The sequence below is a fragment of the Coenobita brevimanus genome, chromosome 43, assembly GCF_032717465.1.
Source record: "Coenobita brevimanus isolate Jiangsu-jjx chromosome 43, ASM3271746v2, whole genome shotgun sequence".
NCBI classification, from domain to species: domain Eukaryota; kingdom Metazoa; phylum Arthropoda; class Malacostraca; order Decapoda; family Coenobitidae; genus Coenobita; species Coenobita brevimanus.
Window position 1 is genome coordinate 32,048,158 of NC_136996.1, and position 20,755 is coordinate 32,068,912.

The window sequence follows — 20,755 nt, forward strand, 5'->3', positions numbered from 1 at the left end:
TGATGCTTTTCAGGGGAGGCAGTGGACGCCCTTCGCTTTGGGGAGGGCATGAGCACACAAGGCATGGGTTTGGGGGAGACCGTCTACGCCTACAGGTCATCTTCATCGAAATTAATAGTGAGTGCCCTAACACCTCCTCCGTGCCGATTTATTCTTTATTCCACCTCCTACGTGCCGATTCTGTACTCCTAACTTCCTCTTGTACTTTATTCTTAGTGCCTTTGAGAATCCTGTGATACCTTTTCCGTTGCGACTTGTTCTGTATATCACACTTAATATTCACACTATGTCGATGCTGGAAATAGAGAAATGACGTGCAGGAGAATATCGCCTGTTTTCTCTCTCTCTCTCTCTCTCTCTCTCTCTCTCTCTCTCTCTCTCTCTCTCTCTCTCAAAAAGGAGTTTAATTACGTATAGGAAAACATCTTGTAAAGATACTCTCTCTCTCTCTCTCTCTCTCTCTCTCTCTCTCTCTCTCTCTCTCTCTCTCTCTCTCTCTCTCTCTCTCTCTCTCTTAGGTCATGTCAGATCCCTAATAACACTCCCACATCTCATAATAAAGATACCACAGTTCCTCTCCTGACTACCCCCCTCAGGTGTGCGCGCCCAGGTACCCCGTCATCTCAGACATCCAGAACTCATTGCAGTGGCGAGGGGCGTGCTATGTCCTATCCACACCTGATGGCGATATTGCAACTCTTCTTCCCTATAACCGTAAGAGAATGAGTAATAGTCCTTCTTACTTTTTCCTGCCAGTTTTTTTTTTTTATTATTATTCTCACTTTTCCCTGGATGATTCTCTCGAAGACTTCTACGCTATAGTAAAAGAAAGAATGTCAGTCCTTCTCACTTTTTCCTGCCTGTCCTTCCTGCACTGTATCATACCTTCTTCATGCCCTTCCCCACTTTCCCTTGTCGCTACGCACTTCTTCCTGCCATTTTTTCTGCATATGTTAATTCTCACTTTTTCATGCCAGTTTTTCAGCAAGATTTCTCCCAAGTAAAGAGGCTGTTGCACGCTGGCGCTTCTTACTTTTTCCTGCCTTTTTTTTCATTCTGTTTTTATTATTTTCACCTTTTCCTGCCATATTTTCCCTGCATTTAATTTATATAATTCTCACTTTTTCCTGCAAGTTTTCCAGCAATATTTCTACCCACCAAATATGAAAGGCTGTTGCATGTTGGTCCTTCGTACTTTTTCCTGCCATTTTTTTTCTTCATTCTATTGTTATTCTTCTCAATTCTCACTTTTCATTGTAATTTTTTCCCAGCTCTAACTCAGCATGTTACCTGTTCTTGTTTTTTCCTATTATATTTTTCTGCATTCTGTTATTACTCATTTTACTTCTGACTTTTCTTTGCAACTTTTTCCGGCAAAAAAGAAAAAAGGAAATTCCAAAGACAGAAGAGAATCTGACTGCAATTATCATCAGGTCCAAATTTAAAAACAAAGTCTAGAAAATAAGTCTCTTAGTGAATTTTTCCCTAAATAAAAAGAAAATTCTAAAGAGAGTAAAAGGGAATCTCTAAAAGCGTGCATTTTTTCCCCCAGGTCAAAAAAAATGTCAAAAAGAGAAAAATATATCTCTAACTAGGCTAAGCGCATTATTCATTGTACAAAGAAAAAAATGTAAGTGCACTTCTCGTTTTCAAACTCCAATATAGTGGGAAAAAAAAAAAAAAAAAAGCAATTAAATGTGAATTCTGTAATGGACTGCATGTTACTTTTAACATGACCAAATAAACAAAAAAGTTCCAAAGCCAGGAAAAATAAATAAACAAATAAAAAATGATCCAAAGGCAAAAATAAACATAAAAAAAGATTCAAAGGCAAAAATAAATAAATAAAAAAAGATCCAAAGGCAAAAATAAATAAATAAAAAAAGATCCAAAGGCAAAAATAAATAAACAAATAAAAAAAGATCCAAAGGCAAAAATAAATAAACAAATAAAAAAAGATCCAAAGGCAAAAATAAATAAATTCATTAATTATTAATAGAAACGATCCAACGACGAAGAAAATAAATATAAAAGGTCCAAAAACTGAAACAGACATCTCTCACTAAGACTATGTGCAATTTTCATCGCTTAAAAATGTTCCAGAATATTTTTTTTTTTTTTGCACAGTATATATTTCGCGTAGCTCAGGGACAGGGAAACACGATGCTACCTTTCTACATACTTTTCATTGCACTTCTTCGTGACTAGAGTCATATTTTCTAGTGTCAGTCTGTTCTTACAGCTCACCTTTCAAGACGGACAGATGGCAATTTTAGGCCAAGTTAAAGTAATATCGGGAAAGTGTACTTTTTTACCATATACAAAAATTATAGAAGAAAAAAATATAGAAAACAAAAAAGTTATAGAAAGCCAAAAAAAAAAAAAGGTTATAGAAAGCAAAAAAAAAGTTTTAGAAAGAAGTTATAAAAAAAATTATATATTGTAAAAAGGTTATAGAAAGCAAAAATAGTTACAGAAAGCAAAACAGTTTTAAAAAAGATAAAAGTTATACAATGCAAGAAAGACATAAAAAAACAAAAATGTTATAGAAAGCAAAACGTTATTAAAAAAAAGTTATAGAAAGCAAAAACAGTTATAAAAGGCAAAAAAAAGTTACGAAAAACAATAAAAAAAGACTAAGTGCATTTTTTCCCATTTCCAGACCCCAATTTTTACCACATCGGCAGGCAGACAGTCAACAACACCGCCGCCTACACAGGGTATGCTCTGCTGGGGTATAGTGCCGCCATCAGGGGGGTAAGACCACTGGGGTTGAAGTGTATGTTCTTCTGATAAAACACTCTCTCTCTCTCTCTCTCTCTCTCTCTCTCTCTCTCTCTCTCTCTCTCTCTCTCTCTCATTCTTCATTCCACATCGTCATCCCTCATCACACACTCATCCACCACATCCCAACACAGCAGTCTTTCAATCCATCCCAAGTCACACTCTTCCATTATTTTTTAATTATAATGCAAAATGAAAGAAATAAAGGCTGTAAGTCTGCAAAATTTAGTCCATTCCATAGAAAATATTTTACTATTTCTATTATCATTATTATCATTATTATTATTATTATTATTATTATTATTATTATTATTATTGTTATTTATTCACTTTTTTCCAGGTGGACGTGATCATGGGAGGACCGGGTGCCTTCGTACGAGAAGGTAAGGCCACAGCAAACTTAACCTCTTCAGTACGGACACCCCTTCAATACGAGGACACCCCCCTGGAGTTCAGTCTTGTCACCTACACGCAATTTTTTTTAACTCAGGAAAAATCTCTCGCACGGACTGAGTTTTCCTACCATCTTTTCTTCCGCGATTTTTTTTTATTATACCTTACTGTCCTCTTCAGCAGTACATAAATCCTTCCATTATATCGCCCTACTCTGCATAAGTAACATACAAAAGATACAAAAAGATATACCGTATGTTATATAGTTTCAAGAGCGACTTACTTTGCGTCACTGATAGAGAAGTGTATTAATCAGAAAAAATCGCTATGGAAGAGATGCTACGAATTTATAAGATCGTTCTGGAATTTACCGGAAACAAATGACTGCCTTAATGCCCCCCGTGTGGTCGACAGGTGATGATCTATGCCTATTTCTCATCCCAAGTCCGGATTCACAAACTTACCACGTCATAACACTGAGGGTGGAACATTTTTCTATAGTAACTTTCATACTGCATTAGTTAGTAGTAGTAGTAGTAGTAGTAGTAGTAGTAGCAGTAGTAGTAGAAGTAAATCAACTCAAAATTTCCACCTGAGCAACTTTGCATTTCAAGAGAAAATCGCTCAGAGCTCTCACCAATAGCGGATGATCGAACACTCCTTGAAGGAGGATAAAAGAAAGAAGACCCTCCAGGTGTACCTCTTATAGACCTATCGCTTCGCCGTAGTTAAAACTATAAATGAAAAGCAGAACTGGTGGGCGCGGGCGTTGCATTCGTTAAGTGCTGCTAATTATTCTCCTTTTCTTTTCCAGGGTTCCTAATCAAAATTTTCTGGAAGGGGAAGAAATCAACGCTTCGAGTGAACAGAAAGACTCCTGGTCCTGTAAGCCTGCGTGACACCATGGAGGGATGGGCTACCGTGGTGGACATATTCGATGGCTCCAGTCTCAGCGTGGCCACATCTACCCCAGGGTCACGGGACACCAAGGGCAAGGTTAGATTGGGTTGGGTTGGCCTGGGTTGGTGTTGGTGTTGGTGTTGATGTTGGTGATGATGATGATGACGATGACGTATGAGCACTAATCTGGTTTGTTTTCAACTGACGGAACTGGGTCACTGACAACATGAATACCCAGTCGTGGTTGTACGAAATTAAATAAGCCTGTTTTATAAGGCAGGAATGAATCTCCGTGGTCATCATTCAAATCGATCCTTCAATCTGACTATACTTGGCCATCAACTGAGCTGGCAAGGGTTAGAGAGCTTTACCAGGTGAAAACAAACACACTATATCCGTTTTACCTTAGCTTGGCCTAATTTTTTACCCATTCGCTGCCTATTTCACGTCATTCAATGGGACGATATAAGAGTACCGTGCCTCTACGTCCTTCCCGCAGCACTTTTTCGTGACTAGCATCATATTCTGGTGTTAATATCTTGCCACAACTCGGCATTCACGATGAAAAGAAGGCAACGTTAGGCCAAGCTGGAGTTAGTCGATAGTCCGAGTCCTTTATATATGCAACAGGTCAACTCTGCGACTGTCTTCTTGTCTGTCTTCCTTCTGTTTGTATATCCTTCAGCCTATGACCTCCGTCTTTTAAGGGCAATGTGTCTAGACATCTCGAAATGAATGAATCTAGAATTCGGCTTTTTTTTTGGGGGGGGGGGAGAATTTTGCGGACTTATTGCCCTTGGTTTCTTCTTTCTTGCCTTGAAAAAAAAAAAATGCGGGAAGGGAATAATGTATGAACACACCTCTTTCCCCAGGTGGTTTTCTACAAGCTTCTGAACTTGGAACCAATCAAGACGCTGTACGGGCAGGATCCAGGCATTTGGTTTGGCTATAGTCTAGGCAGCGGCGACCTGGACGGCGACCACGCGGCTGAGCTGATTGTAGGAGCTCCCTTGGCACCTGGCCCCGGCACACACCAACCTGACGTGGGCAAGGTGTTTGTCTACTATGCTCCCCTCAAGGTAAATTATTCCCCATCTCTCTCTCTCTCTCTCTCTCTCTCTCTCTCTCTCTCTCTCTCTCTCTGTGCGTTTCATCTGAAGGAACTTGGCCACTGATACAATATGAAGGCCGAGTTGTGACTGCATGATATTTAATAGGCTTTAGTTATGAGACAAAAATGAGTCTCCTTGGTTACTAGTCAAATTTATCCTCCACTCTGACTACACGTGGCTATAAACTATCAATATGCTTTAGATTTAGGAATGAGTGTCCTTGGTTACTAGTCAATGGCCTGATGTGAGCTCCTATGACCCACATGACCCTTCTCCCCCCCCAGGATGTGCCCCCCAGACAGTCCCCCCTAGTGCTGGAGGGGCAGAGGGCGTGGGGGCGCTTTGGTACGGCCATAGCGTGTGTGGGGGACCTAGACCAAGACGGCTTCAATGGTAGGTGGTCTCTCTCTCTCTCTCTCTCTCTCTCTCTCTCTCTTCTGAAACTAGATTTTGTTCTCTAATCTGTATCTCATTTTATCCCTATCTTTAATTTCCTCAGGGTAATTTCTCTCTCTCTCTCTCTCTCTCTCTCTCTCTCTCTCTCTCTACTAATAATCATTCCCAAGCAGCAAGAGTAAAATTTTAAAATCGTCTCCGTGCTCCAAAGGGTTAACTGCTCCCGTTTTCTATGCAGACCTGGTTGTAGGGGCCCCTTATGCAGATGGGCGAGTTTACATCTACAGTGGAGGGGCGGATGGACTACGCAAGGAGCCCACTCAGGTATGATATTCGCCTGAGAGAGAGAGAGAGAGAGAGAGATTGGGCACACACACACACACACACACACACACGAGGGGGGGGGGAACAGACAGACGGACTAACATACAGACAAAAGATACAGAAAGCCAGAAGCATAAATACTCCCCACCACTCAGACCTCCTCACAGGGACCGCAACGTCTGTATCATATATGTAACCCTCTCTCTCTCTCTCTCTCTCTCAGATCCTACGCGCCTCGGTCTTCGGCGGGCTTCGGTCCTTCGGGTTCAGCGTCGGCGGTGGCGTTGATATGGATAACAATGGATTTCCGGACATTATCGTGGGCGCCCCGGAGTCCGATAAGGCTGTGTTGTTTAGGTGAGTGGCGGAGGGGAGGGGAGGGGAATGGTGGGGAGGGGAGGGGAGGGGAGGGGGATGGTGGGGAGGGGAGGGGGATGGTGGGGAGGGGAGGGGAGGGGAGGGGGATGGTGGGGAGGGGAGGGGAGGGGGATGGTGGGGCGGGGAGGGGAGGGGAGGGGAGGCGAGGGGAGGGGAGGAGAGGGGAGGGGAGGAGACATGACGTGGGGAAGGGAGGTGAAGAGAGGTAACGTGGGATGGAGTTAGGTAAAGTGGGTTGGGGTGAGGTGGAATGGAGTGTGGTGGGGTGGAGTGGGGTGAGATGAAGTGTGGTGGGGTGGAATCAGGTAAGAAGGGGCGTTGTGGGCTAAACACGGTAGGTGAGGTGGGGAAGGGTGAGGAGGGGAGGGAAGGGAAGAGTGTGGTTAGGAGGGGAGGGGAGAGGATGTGAGGTGGAGAAGGATGAGGAGGAGAGGGGAAATGGGTTGGGATGGGGCGGAGAAGGGTGCATGGGATGGATTGCGCTGGGGTGAGGTGGGGTGGAGTTGGGTTGGATGGATGGGGTGGGGTAAGGTTAGGTGAGGTGGGGCAGGTGAGGGAGACGGGGTGAAGTTAGGTAAGGCCAGGTTAGGCAAAGACTAGGCAAGTGTGAGTTTGATCAGGTTAAGTTAGATGGTGTTAGCGTAAACTAAGTGACATTAGATCAACTTAGATTAGGACACATCAAGTTAGGCGAGAATAAGCTAAAGATCACTATGTTCTGTCTCAAATAACACCCTCCCCTAACCCTCGCCATTCTAGATCCGCCCCTGCCGTAATGATGGAAGGGGAGGTGAGCTTCGAACCGTCAATACTGAATATGGAGAACAAGACCTGCCAGCTGCCCGAAGGAGGAGGGAGCGTGGCCTGTCTCCATCTCTCGGTCGCCCTCTCCTACTCCTCCAGGCACATCAGAAGGGATCTACGTGAGTGGAGAGAGAGAGAGAGAGAGAGAGAGAGAGAGATGAATTATATAGCCTACTCTCCTTCTACTTTAACTTGGCCTAAAATCGCTATCCCTTCATCTTGAACGCAGTGTCGTAACAATATGTTAACACTAGATGAAGTTGCTAGTCACGAAGAAGAGCCATGGAAAGAACGTCGAACCGTTGCACTGTCCTTTTCTGCCACTGAACTTTGTGTAATATGGTGCAAAAGGACGAAAATCTTGGCCAAGTTAATGTAAAAGAACTATAGCATTTCAAATTCTCATGATGCTTTCCTCTCTCATTTAGGAATCGAAGTGGAAGTGCTGCTGGATGAGGGAAGTGGAAGACTGGATTTCAACAGGACCTTGGATGGATGGTGAGAAGTGGAATGGGGAGGGGGGGGACTAGAAAGTGTGGGAGGGGGGGGGACTAGAAAGTGTGGGAGGCGGGAGGGAGATGGGGAGGGGAAGGGAGGAGAGGATGGGGAGGGGAGAGGGAAGGAAGGGAATGGCACTGGGAGATAGAAGAGGAGGGAAAGGAGTGAGAAGGGGAGGGAAGAGGAAGGGAGGGAGGAGACGGGGAGGGAGAAGAGGTGGGAAGAGGGACGTGAGAGGAGAGGGCGCGGGAGAAGACGAGGGAAGAGGAAGGGAGAAGGAAGGAAAAGGGGAGATATGAGAAGAGGGGCAGGGAGAAACGGTTGGACGGAATAAACCTAGCCTTTCGTTTATTATTATTATTATTATTATTATTATTAATCTTTACTACTACTACTACTACTACTATTAAGCCCATAAGGTAGTGGAATAAAATGTGAAAATGGTGATGATAATGATGATGATGATATTACTGCTCCTCTAACCCTCCTCTTTCTCACCTCTCTCAGGTATATGGGAAATAAAGCAATCTTCAACCACACTCTCTCTCAGCGACGTGACCCACCCATTCTGAAAGTCCCTGTTTATCTCAAGGTAAGAGAGAGAGAGAGAGAGAGAGAGAGAGAGATTGCTGATGATTTTTAAAGTGGGAAAATAAGATGATGATGATGATACCAATAGTATCAGTGTCAGTAGTGTGAAATACAGTTGGTCTAATATTAACAATAATAATAATAATAATAATAATAATAATAACAGCATTCCCACTCTCCAATCAGCCACAAAGACACCAACTCCAGTCTCCAGCCACGGCCAAAGTCACTGTCAAAATGGATCCCACAGAATTTTTTGACCCACCACCCCGCAGAGCCTCTTCCTCCTCCTCCTCCTCCTCCTCCTCCTCGTGGGAACCTCTGCCCCTCTCCTTCCAACGCACCAGCAGCACAAACTTCACTGCGCAGGTTCGCCTTGAGTGCACAGACGAAGCAACCTGTCACTCCAAGCCTGATTTGGTACTGACTGCTGCAGGACCGTGAGTATTGACGAAAACACACACACACACACACACACACACACACACACACACATACACCTATACTCGTACATACACATACATACAAACAAAACAGATAGAAATAAATAAACACTATACTAATGGATGACGTTAATTTTAACCTTTGTACAAAAAAAAAATACCTTTTACCATTACAGTATACAAAACGCATTTGCTGTTAGTTATTCAAGTGTCACCAGGCTAACAACCTCAAGATGCGGGACACCACTTCGGCATTTAATATTATTTAAACAACTTTTGCCTTGGACACACACACACACACACACACACACACACACACACACACACACATACACAAACAGTTATATTTCTAGTTGATTTATTTTAGATTTTGAAGCCCCTTATGTTAAACTCCTGAGTAGTAACCATAAACCAAGGACAACTGTGTATAGTAATGATGAGTGACAAAGCTTACAAAAAGCTACTGAGGGTCGCTGTTCAATCGAATGTGTAGGAAATTTAGTCTCCACACTCTTCAGTGTTGAAAACAGGTCGGCAGAGGTAATATTTTCGTTTCCAGAGGAGGGGCTGTGAAGGAGGGAGATGACATGGACGTGAACATGCCAGCTTATGAATTGCTCTTGAGAATTATTGTAGCACATATTTTTCCCCTATTTTCCAGAGAAGAGGCTGGATGGCAGCTGAACGCAGTCAAAGAAGTGAAGGACAACCAAGCTTATCAAATGCTACTGAGGGTGGAAGTACCGTAATGATAAAAATGCAAAAACACATAAAGCAGTTTCCTATATTTTTCCTCCCTGATCTTTTCGTGGGAGGGGAGGACATAACACTGAAAGTGGACATAAGTTAAGGAGGACCGAGTCAAGAGGTGCTGTAGTGAGTGGCTTTACTGTAATGAAATAAACTATATAAAGCTGAGTCCTATTTTTCTCATTTTCTCCAGAGCCGAGCTTGTCGTGGGTGGGGGTGACTTAGAGCTGAACGTGGACATTGAGGTAAAGGAAGACCGAGTTTATGAGGCGCTGTTGAGGGTGGATGTACCGACTGGGGTGCAGTACCAGAGAGTCAAGAGCACCAACTACGTCCCCCTGTGCATGCTGAAGAAAGAGAATGATACAAATGTGCTCTCCTGCTTCTTCTCGTATGATCTAAATGCTGGTGAGACGGTACGTTAAAAAGAGCAAGTGTGTCTGAAAACTGAATTTGAGTTGTAAGTTTATTTTTGCGCTCTTAGGCACATGGAACCTTATTTAACTCTCTCTCTCTCTCTCTCTCTCTCATGATTACATTTCCCTCTCTCTTCCCCACAGGTCCACCTCACGCTCATCTTCAGCCAGTCTCCCATGACCCTCTTAGCTCAGACAACAGACATCACCTTCCACCTTGAAGTTAGCAGCCAGAGCAAAGACCGCAACGACACTGACAACTCCGCAGTCCTTACTATCAGACGGGTCACGAGGGTCAATCTCTTCCTTGATGGGTAAGATTAAGAGTAGCTAGTGGGTCTGAAAATTGATCCTTTCTATATAATGTCGGCCTGATGATGATTATTATGATCACTTATTTTTCTTATTACTATTATTTCCTACCACTGGGCAATTTTATCAAGCTCAATCTTCAATCTCCTTTTCCCACACTCCATCTCAGTCGTGCCATACCGGAAGGACTCTCATCCAGAACGAACGACAGCCTCAGTATCGCACAGGTACAGGCGAAAGACAAAACTGGGGTCAGCTACGAGAGGCTTGGACCCCACCTCGCACACCGCTACTTCCTCCTTAACAGCGGGCCTACAACACTGCTTGGAGCCAAGGTAAGGGAGAGATTTTGGTTGAAAGAACGTGTACACAGGCTTGCTGTTTAAATTTCAGAATGATCAAATTTATTAAAATGGAAAGTTTTTAGTCACAGCTTCAAATTATTATTATTATTATTATTATTATTTACTTTATTATCGTCAGTAATGCTACCTCCAGTTTCACCACCCTCTCCTTGCAGCTGGTGCTTCGCGTCCCAATTAAGGTGTACAAGATGCTGTTGTTGTACCAGGTGGAGCCTCCCAAGACCACCAGCTCTGTGGGACCCCTTCACTGCACCCACCCCACCCTCAACCCACTCAACGTAAGATTTCCCCTCTCCTTGACCCCCGAAGATAAGATTTCCCCTCTCATTACCCCTCTCCATAGGTAAGTCGTGGTTGTATGTTATCTGATGAGCTTAAGTTATGAGGCTGGAATGAGTCTCCTTGGTTACTAGTCACATCAACCCTTCACTCTGACTACACCTGGCCACCAACCGAGCCGAAGGGGGTTAGTGATTCTCGTTACCTTAGAATAAATGCGACAAAAATACCTTCCTGTCTCTTTCTCCTCTTCACAGTTCACCATGACGAACGAGAGAGAGAAGAGGATGCGGACAGATGATGATGATGATGATTATGATGGTGATGATGATGATGATGTACCTGTGTCGATACGAAGACAGAAGAGAGAATCAGGCTTCTCTACCCCCTCTCTCCCTCCGTCCGAGCTCATTTCCTCCTTTCCTCTTCCCTCCTTCTCCTCCTCCTCCTCCTCATCCTCATCCTCATCTTCTACACCGGCCTCCCTTCTCTCCTCTTCTTCTCCTTCCTCTTCCTCCCCTTCTGCTAAGTCCTCTCTGTCGCCTTCAACTCTCATCTCCTCCAGTCTCCCTTCCCCTCCTCCTCCTCCTCCTCTTGCTTCTCCTCCGGGCACAGAGGACGAAATCCCTCAGGAAGCTATGTGAGTACCTTCTATACTCCTTTCACCTTAACTTGGTCCAGACTTTCGTTCTTTTGTGGCTTATTTCACGTAGATCAGCGGCAGAAAAAGACAATACGAAGGCTCTACATCCTGTTCATTGCACTTCTTCGTGACTAGCATCGTGTTCTAGTGATAATTTCTTGCTACATCTCAAAATTCATAGCACTTCTTCGTGACTAGCATCGCGTTCTAGTGATCATTTCTTGGTATATCTCAAAATTCACTGCACTTCTTCGTGACTAGCATTAGTGATATTCTCTTGCTACATCTCAAAATCCATAGCACTTCTTCGTGACTAGCATCGTGTTCTAGTGATAATTTCTTGCCACATCTCAAAATTCATAGCACTTCTTCGTGACTGGCATTAGTGATAATCTCTTGCTACATATAAAAAATCATAGCACTTCGTGAATACCATCGTGTTCTAGTGATAATTTCTCGCTACATCTCGAAATTCATAGCACTTCTTCGTGACTAGCATCGTGTTCGTGTTATCTCGCTTTGCAACTTAAAATTCAAGACAGTTAGATGGATGACAATTTCAGGCCATGTTAAAGCAAAATGGGCACAGCATAAATGAAACTGAAGGCAAGTAACTGAGAAATAACCAGGAGAGAGCAAAAAAATAACTAAAAAATAATAACTAGAATGGATGCAGCCTGAGACAGATATGAAGTTTAGTAATCAGTATTTATAACTAAGGATAAACTAGGAATTAACAAAGAAATAACAACAAATACGGTAACAGGATAAAAATAACAAATAAAAAAGAAATAACTAAGAAATAATAACAAATAACAAACAAATAATAGCAAATAACAAAAAAATAACTAAGAAATGATAACAAATAACAAATCAATAATAACAAAAAAGAAAGAAAACTAAGAAATAAAGAAAAAATAACAAATAACAAGGATATAATTAAGAAACAATAACAAATAAAGAATAACAAAGAAATAAAGAAAAAATAACAAATAAAGAAATAACTAAGAAATAAAGAAAAATAACAAATAACAAAGAAATAATGAAAAATAAATAACAAAGAAATAACTAAGAAATAAAGAAAAAATAACAAATAACGAAGAAATAACTAAGAAACCATAACAAATAAAGAATAACAAAGAATAAAGAAAAAATAACAAATAACAAGAAAAATAACTAAGAAACCATAACAAATAAAGAATAACAAAGAAATAAAGAAAAATAACAAATAACAAAGAAATAACTAAGAAACCATAACAAATAAAGAATAACAAAGAATAAAGAAAAAATAACAAATAACAAAGAAATAACTAAGAAACCATAACAAATAAAGAATAACAAAGAATAAAGAAAAAATAACAAATAACAAAGAAATAACTAAGAAACCATAACAAATAAAGAATAACAAAAAAATAACTAGACTCCCACGGTAACTAGAATGCCACACCTAAAAATCAACATAATTATTTTCATGTTTTTCTACTTTTTTCTTTTGTTTTCAGGGACCAAAAGGACATAACCATCGACTGCTCCAAGATCCAGTGCCAGGAAGTAGTGTAAGTTTGGCGTCGTTACTGAGTAGGGATGGAAAGGAAGGGTTTTTTTTTTTTGGGGGGGGGGTGTAGGGGCAAGGTTACTCGTCAGAAAGTGGGTGTGAGGCGATATCTATTGAAGGATGGATAGATGTAGTGATAGATAGAAGGATGGTAGAGGTAAAAATAAGGGATATACAAAAAGATAGATAGACATAGATAGATGGATAGACAGATACATGGACTGACAGATGGACAGATAGACAGACGGACTATACATACATACAGACAGACACACATACATACACACATACATACATGGAGGCAGACATAGAGACAAATGGCAGATAGATATATAACTAATGAAGAGAGAGAGAGAGAGAGAGAGAGAGAGTTAAAGATACACAGGTAAGATTTAACATTTTCTCTATCCTCTCTTACAGGTGCAATATTCCCAATCTTGGACCAGGTGAGAAGGTGGAGGTGGAGGTGGGAAGTTACCTGATTATGGCGTCTGTCAAGGTGAGCTGTTGGTCTCTCTTTAATTTGCTCGCTTTCTCTCATTTTCTCTACCACTTTCTATGTCTCACTTTTCTTGCAGCGTCTGTCAGTGTGAATTGTTGATCGCTTCTCTCTCTCTCTCTCTCTCTCTCTCTCTCTCTCTCTCTCTCTCTCTCTCTCTCTCTCTCTCTCTCGAAAAATGCAGTTCTATCTATCTGGGCCCCTTTGCCTACCTTGAAACTATAGATACAAGTAGATAAATGTACAAATAGACACATTTTTAGTTTATTTTTATTTTTTATTTTTATGACTGGAAGAAGGAACCAAAGGCCTAACATCAAGCTGCCCATTTAGTTGCCCCTGAGTCGCTAAAAATAAGTTAAATACATAAATAAATAAATAATCTTTCAACTTTCTGTCCCCTTCGCTGATAGATGGATAGAACTAAAGATAGATAAACTGACACTGATAGATACGATTACCCCAAGTATACGTTGATTCTTATGTCATTCTAACCCCTTCAATTAACCTTCAGTCGTCACTTTAAAAAACGGAGCTCCATCCCCTGTCCTTCTCTGCAGACTGACAGATAGCTAGACAGACAGATAGAGTTATATAGACAGATAGACATACAGATAAGCAGATAGAAGGATATATAAAAACCATACAGTAAATTGATTCTAACATCATTCTACCTTTTTTTTTAGTTACTCTTCGGTCGTCACTTCAAAAAAATCCATCACTGTTCTTCCCTACAGCTAGATAGATAGGCAGATAGCTGAACAGACAGACAGATAGCTAAATAACTTCATTTCACATCTTTCAGCTGCTCTTCGGCCGTCACTTAAAGAAAAAACAGAGCTCTCTTCTCCTCGTCTCCTCCGCCTCTCTCTACACCAACCAAGAGTGTGTGTTTCTCAATGACGGGGGTGGAGGTGGTAGGAGGGACCCAAAGTGCGCTGCGGTGGACGATCAGGTGGGTATTTATATAGTAGGTGGGTATTCATAGAGCAGGTGGGTATTTAGGGTGGGTATTAATAGACCAGGTGTGTATTTGAGTATTCATAGATTAAGTGGGTATTAATATCTCAGGTTGGTATTACAGGTGAGTATTTTTAGATCAGGTGGGCAGGTGGGTATTTATAGATCAGGTGGACAGGTGGGTATTTAATGATAAGGTGGGCAGGTGGGTATTTGCAGATCAGGTGGGGAAGTGGGTATTCATAGATCAGGTGGGCAGGTGGGTATTTACAGATCAGGTGGGCAGGTGGGTATTTACAGATCAGGTGGGCAGGTGGGTATTTACAGATCAGGCGGGTATTTATCAACCCTTTTAAGCTTAAGGTGTGTACAGGGTTACTAAGTTTTATAAAAAAATCTCTCGTTACTCACACAAATTTATATACATTTAATCTAAGACATTATTTAAGGAGGAGAATGCTGACTTACTACCATACGACGAAACACTAAATTATTTGCTTTAAGTCTGTAGTTACATCACTCTCATTACGTACTCTCTCTCTCTCTCTCTCTCTCTCTCTCTCTCCTGGTATATGGTGATCCAAATTAACATCCTTTATAATTACTTTTCAGGACGACATGAACGACTTGCCGGGAGAGTTCACTGCCCGGGAGCTCTCAGGCGGAGGAACGACCGGAACAACCCAAGATCAGCCACGTTCACCAGTAATACGACCTGTTACGGACGACTCTAGGCTCTCCGGAAAGGTCCATGCCGGGGAAGCGACTAGAGATGACGACCCACACTCACTGATGAAACGACAGGCTGGTGGGAACGACCCCTCAGAGGGACTACAACGTTATGCCGCCACGACCACGGCAAATGACGACCACCAGGCTGAGAGGACATCAAACCCAACCTCCACGACCACAGACATTTCACCCGAGACCTCAAACACGTCAATTACGACTACAAGCGATGCAACTACGACCACTGACACCCAGATTACGGACGCAGGGGACGAGGAGGATCCGGGTCTTGACGAGATGGACGACCTCGAGACGACCAACGACCCTGAGGTGACGCAAGTGGGGATGGTCGTTAAGGTGGTGACTTCTATTGCCATCATTAAGGAGTCGGTGAGTAAGTGAAGTCTGGTGTTTGTGTGTGTGTGTGTGTGTGTGTGTGTGTGTGTGTGTGTTACAGAAGATGAACAAACGAAGGAAAACAAGTAAAAAAAAATTAGATTCTGTACACTGAGTGGCTGTTTTTTTTTGTTTTTTTTTATGCGAGGAAGAAGGAACCAAAGGCCATGAGCCCGCAGTAACAGTTCCCTCCAAGAGAAAAACAAAACACAACAGAGAGCCAAATTCAAGATCCGATCATTTGGAGATGCCTGGACACATTGAGCTTGAAAGACTGGAGATCATAGGCAGCAGGAAATACAGATAGAGGGAGACAGTTCCAGAGCTGACCTGTTGCATAAATGAAAGACTGGGAGTAACGGTTAACTCTTGCATTAGAGAGTTGGACAGAAAAGGGATGAGAGTTTGCTGCCAGACGGGTGCTACGCGCCCGTCGGAGAGGTGGAGGAATGCAAGCAGACAGTTCAGAGGAGCAATGACCATTAAAGTAGCGATAGAAAAGAGATAAAGAGGCAACAGTGCGGCGAAGTGATACAGGTTGAAGGGAGCCATTAAAACGAGGAGAGTTAATGAAACGAAAAGCCTTTGACTCCATCCTATTGAGAAGAGCTGAATGTGGGGAGCCTCACCACACATGAGGATTGTACTCTTCACAGGGGTGAATAAAACCCGTGAATAAAGTCAACAACTGTGCAAGGGTAAAGAAGATACGGAGTCGGCTTAGCTCACCTAATCTCTTGGAAGCAGATTTTACAAGAGATGTAATATGATCTTTCCAAGATAAGTCCCGAGTAAATGAAACCCCAAGCATGTTCAAGGATGATGCAGGATTAAGATGAATATTATTAAACATTAATGGGTATACCTGTGGAAGATTATGTCGGGTTGATAGGTGCTTAAGAACTGAGTCTTAGATGCATTAAAGACAACCATATTATTTTTACCCCAGTCAGAGATACGAGCCAAGTCAGACATTAGGTGTGCCATAGCCTCATCCCTTGTTTCTTGAAGTAACTGTTGAGATGGGCGTTGCGGGAACCGAATGGAAAGGTGAAGGGGTGGAGTCATCATCAGCGTATGAGTGGATAGGGTTAGATGTACAGCTTAGAAGATCATTGATGAATAAAAGGAAGAGAATTGGTGATAGGACAGAGCCCTGAGGAACACCACTGTTGATAGATCTAGGAGAAGAACGGTGGCCGTCTACAACAGCGGCTATAGAACGACCAGAAAGGAAGCTAGCGATGAAGGCACAGATAGAAGGATAGAAACCGTAGGAGGACAGTTTGGAAATTAAAGATTTATGCCAGACTCGATCGAAAGCCTTTGAGATGTCAAGTGCAATGGCAAAGCTTTCGCCAAAGTTCCGAAAGGAGGATGACCAGGAGTCTGAAAGGTAGGTGAGAAGATCGCCAGTGGAGCGTCCCTGACGGAACCCATACTGACGATCGGAAAGAAGGTTGTGATAGGAAAGATGCCTTAAAATTTTTCTATTAAGAATTGACTCGAAAACTTTTGAAATACAGGACGTTAAAGCAATTGGACGATAGTTGGAGGGTTGGGAGTGGTCACCCTTCTTTGGGACTGGCTGAATGAGAGCAAACTTCCAGCAAGAAGGAAAGGTACAAGTTGACAGACAAAGGCGAAAGAGTTTGCCTAGGCAGGGTGTAAGCACAGAAGCACATTTCTTGAGAACAACAGGAGGGACCCATCAGACCCATATGCCTTGTTAGTACTGAGGCCAGAGATGGCAGAAAATACATCAACTGAAGAAATTTTAATGTCAGCCATGAGGAAGTCAGAGGGGGGAAGTGATGGAGGAACAACACCGGAATCGTCTAAGGTGGAATTGGAGGAGAAAGTCTGTGCGAAGAGATCTGCTTTATCAGTAGAAGAAATAGCTACAGAACCATCAGAGTAGAAAAGAGGAGGGAAGGATGATGAGGTAAAGTTGTTAGAAAGATTTTTGGCAAGGTGCCAGAAGGAGCGGGAAGAATTCGAGTTGGAGAGTTGAGAGCATTTAGTATGGATGAAATTATTTTTAGTAGAGCGAAGAACAGACTTAGCACGATTCCGGGCAGAAACGTAAAGATGATGTGAATCAGGGGTGGGTTGGCTCCGGTACCTTTTGTAGGCCTTCTCCTTGTTGCGGACAGCATTAGAACAAGCGTGATTAAACCAAGGCTTTCTTGCATTAGTTAAAGGATATGAGAAAGGAATGTATGCTTCCATGCCCGAGAGAATAACCTCCGTAATGCGCAAGGCACACTCAGAAGGCTCACGGCCATGGAAGCAATAATCATTCCAGGGAAAATCAAAGAAGTACTGCCTGAGGGCCTCCCAGTCTGCAGCTCCAAAATGCCACAGACGACGTTTCCCTGGAGGGTCCACAGGCCGTACCGGAGTGATAGGACAGGTTAAGGTAATAAGGTTGTGATAGGAGGAGCCCAACGGAGAGAAAAGATTAACAGAGTAAGCAGAAGGATTAGTTGTGAGGAAGAGGTCAAGTATGTTGGAGCTCTCTCCAAGGCGGTCAGGGATACGGGTAGGGTGCTGTACAAGCTGCTCTAGGTCATTAAGGATAGAAAAGATGTAGGCTTGTTCACCAGGTGGATCCGTGAAAGGAGAGGAGAGCCAAAGGTGGTGGCGAACATTGAAATCTCCAAGAATGGAGATTTCAGAGAAAGGAGAAATGGACAGAATGTGTTCCATCGTAGAAGTAAGATAGTCGAAGAATTTTTTTGATAGTCAGTAGAATTAGGGGATAAGTAAACAGCACAGATATATTTAGTCAGAGAATGACAGGAAAGCCGAAGCCAGAGTGTGGAGAATACAGAAGAGTCAAGTTCAGGAACACGAGAGCAAGATAGGTCGTTGCGTATATATACACAACAGCCACCTTTGGCTTTGAAATGAGTATAGAGAAAGTAGGAGGATACAGAAAAGGGTTTGCTGTCGGTTGCCTCAGACAGCTGAGTCTCCGTTAGAAAAAGAAGGTGAGGTTTAGAGGAGGAGAGGTGGTGTTCGACAGAGCGAAAGTTAGATGAAAGGCCGCGAATGTTGCAGAAATGAAGAAGAAGAGAGTCAGACAGTGGTCCCAGACACCTCGAGTCGTCACCGGGAGAGGGGCAGATGGCGGGGGCATTTATGGTCCCCCCCCCCTGGGAACTCCGAGGCTTGATTAATCGACGCCATTTTGGTAATTTTGAATAGGAAGTGTAGTGTGTACTGTGCATGTACAGTACACAGCATGAAAATAGTTAGAGAAATTTGTACAGGAGAGCATGCTGGCCTACTCTCTGTGTAACTGAGACACTGAAAAAGTTCAGCAAAGGGGGATGGTCAGGAACTAGTCCTGAGGGCTGATGAAACGGGAGCTCCAGCACTCCCTGTCATCAGCTTTCCATCCACCTCGGGAGTACTGCCCTGCTCGACTGGTGCTACCATAGATAGATAGACGGAAAGACTGATTGACGGATACAAAGAGACAGTGATGGATCTTTTTTTATGCAAGGAAGAAGGAGTCAAATTCCACAAGCCTGCAGGATTATTCACTACAAGAAAAAATAAAAAAGGTTAACATAGAGCCAAATTCAAGACCCGTTCATTTCGAGATAGACTGACAGATAGATAGATGGTACTGACTGACTGCTGGATGGATGAGAGAGAGTGAGAGACAGAGAGACAGAGAGAGAGAGAGAAAGACGGTTATAATTAGTTACAGTATACAGGTAGACAGAAATGGATAGATACTTATATAACCATCACTACCTACACCACATCATTACAACCACTACCACAACCATCATCACAGCATCACCATTACCACCACAACTGCAGCATCCATCACACCATCACTGTCATCATAAGCACCTCCCTATTCCATCCCCTACTTACTACCACCACCACCACCACCACCACCACTCCTACCACCCTCACCATCACCACCACCACCACCACAATCACCACCACCACTATCCCTACCCTCACCCTCACCACCACCACCACCACCCTCATCACCATCATCACTACAAGCACCAAACCTTTTCCAATCTAATCAACTTTTTTTTTTTTTTTCAGGAACCCAAAAAATTCGACCTATTCCAGGACCTCGGTCTGTGGAAGTTTATTTTGGTCCTGCTGGTGTCTATCATCCTAATTCTGATAGTAATGGCCGTCTGCTACAAGGTTAGTGAGTTTTATTTATTTATTTATTTTTTTTCTGTAATATGGGCTGTCTTCTTGGTGACGCGGGAAGCTTTGTACCATCTCTTCAGCGATTTATATTAGTTTGTTATGATTTGATGCTTTCGTGTGTGATATTTTGTTTGTTTTGGTTTACACGCGCGCGCGCTCACACACACACACACACACACACACACACACACACACACACACACACACACACACACACACACACACCTTTCTCTCAGTCCCACCCTTACTCCCCCTGCCCTTCCCTATCTCCCATGAACTCCCCCCCTCCTCTCTTACTATCTCTTCCTCTCCCATTCACTAACTCCCTTTCTCCCTTCCACCCACTTCCCCTTTCCCTCTCTTTCTCATTCACTCTCGCACCCTGTCTACCTTCAACATCCTCTCTCCCCTGATCACTCACTACCCCACCCTCTCTTTCTCACTAACTTCTTTCCCTCTCACTCACTTTCCAACCCTCTTTTTTTCTCATCAACTTCCCCTCTCCCTCTCACTTACTCCCCAACCTCCTCTCTCACTAACCTCCCCCCTTCCTCCCTCCCTCACTACTCACTTACTAGCTCACTCACTCTCTTGTTTTTCCCCAGATTGGATTCTTCGAGCGCAAGGGTCGTCTCACCCCCGAGCAAAGAAGACAGATGAGAGAGAGTAAAAAAAGAAGAAGCAAAAACAGGCGATATGAGAAGGCCACGACTGCCAGCTTCAGTCCTGGGGTTATCAGTTTGTAGTGGTGGTAGTGTGGTGATTGTGGTAGGTGTGGTGACTGTGGTGACTGGTGAAGGTGGTGGTGGTGGTGGGTGATTACGACGATGAGAATGGAGGTGGGAGTGGTACTGATGGTGGTGGTGGTGGTGGTTATGGAGTGGTTGTGACAGTGGTGAATGTGTGGCAATGACTGTGGTAGTTGTGGTAGTAGGTAATCATGGTGGTGACTGGTGATGGTGTAGTGGTGGTGACATGGTGGTGTAGTGGCGGTGGTGTGGTCGTGTGGTAGCGATGTGGTCGTGTTAGTG

At 43.2% G+C, this 20,755-nt stretch overlaps 1 protein-coding gene across 1 annotated transcript; it reads left to right on the forward strand.

Annotated features, from left to right (window-relative positions):
• Nucleotides 1-48: 48 nt before the first annotated feature.
• Nucleotides 49-20,470, forward strand: LOC145397875 (integrin alpha-8-like). Its single transcript, XM_080270909.1, has 20 exons — nucleotides 49-117; nucleotides 597-714; nucleotides 2,663-2,779; nucleotides 3,992-4,173; nucleotides 4,950-5,156; nucleotides 5,474-5,582; nucleotides 5,824-5,909; nucleotides 6,133-6,266; nucleotides 7,047-7,210; nucleotides 8,431-8,620; nucleotides 9,567-9,789; nucleotides 9,934-10,103; nucleotides 10,271-10,436; nucleotides 10,622-10,809; nucleotides 12,891-12,944; nucleotides 13,364-13,442; nucleotides 14,527-14,580; nucleotides 15,015-15,521; nucleotides 19,608-19,715; nucleotides 20,330-20,470. The coding sequence occupies exons 1-20, from the start codon at nucleotides 49-51 to the stop codon at nucleotides 20,468-20,470; spliced, it is 3,066 nt and encodes a 1,021-aa protein (XP_080127035.1).
• Nucleotides 20,471-20,755: the final 285 nt, after the last annotated feature.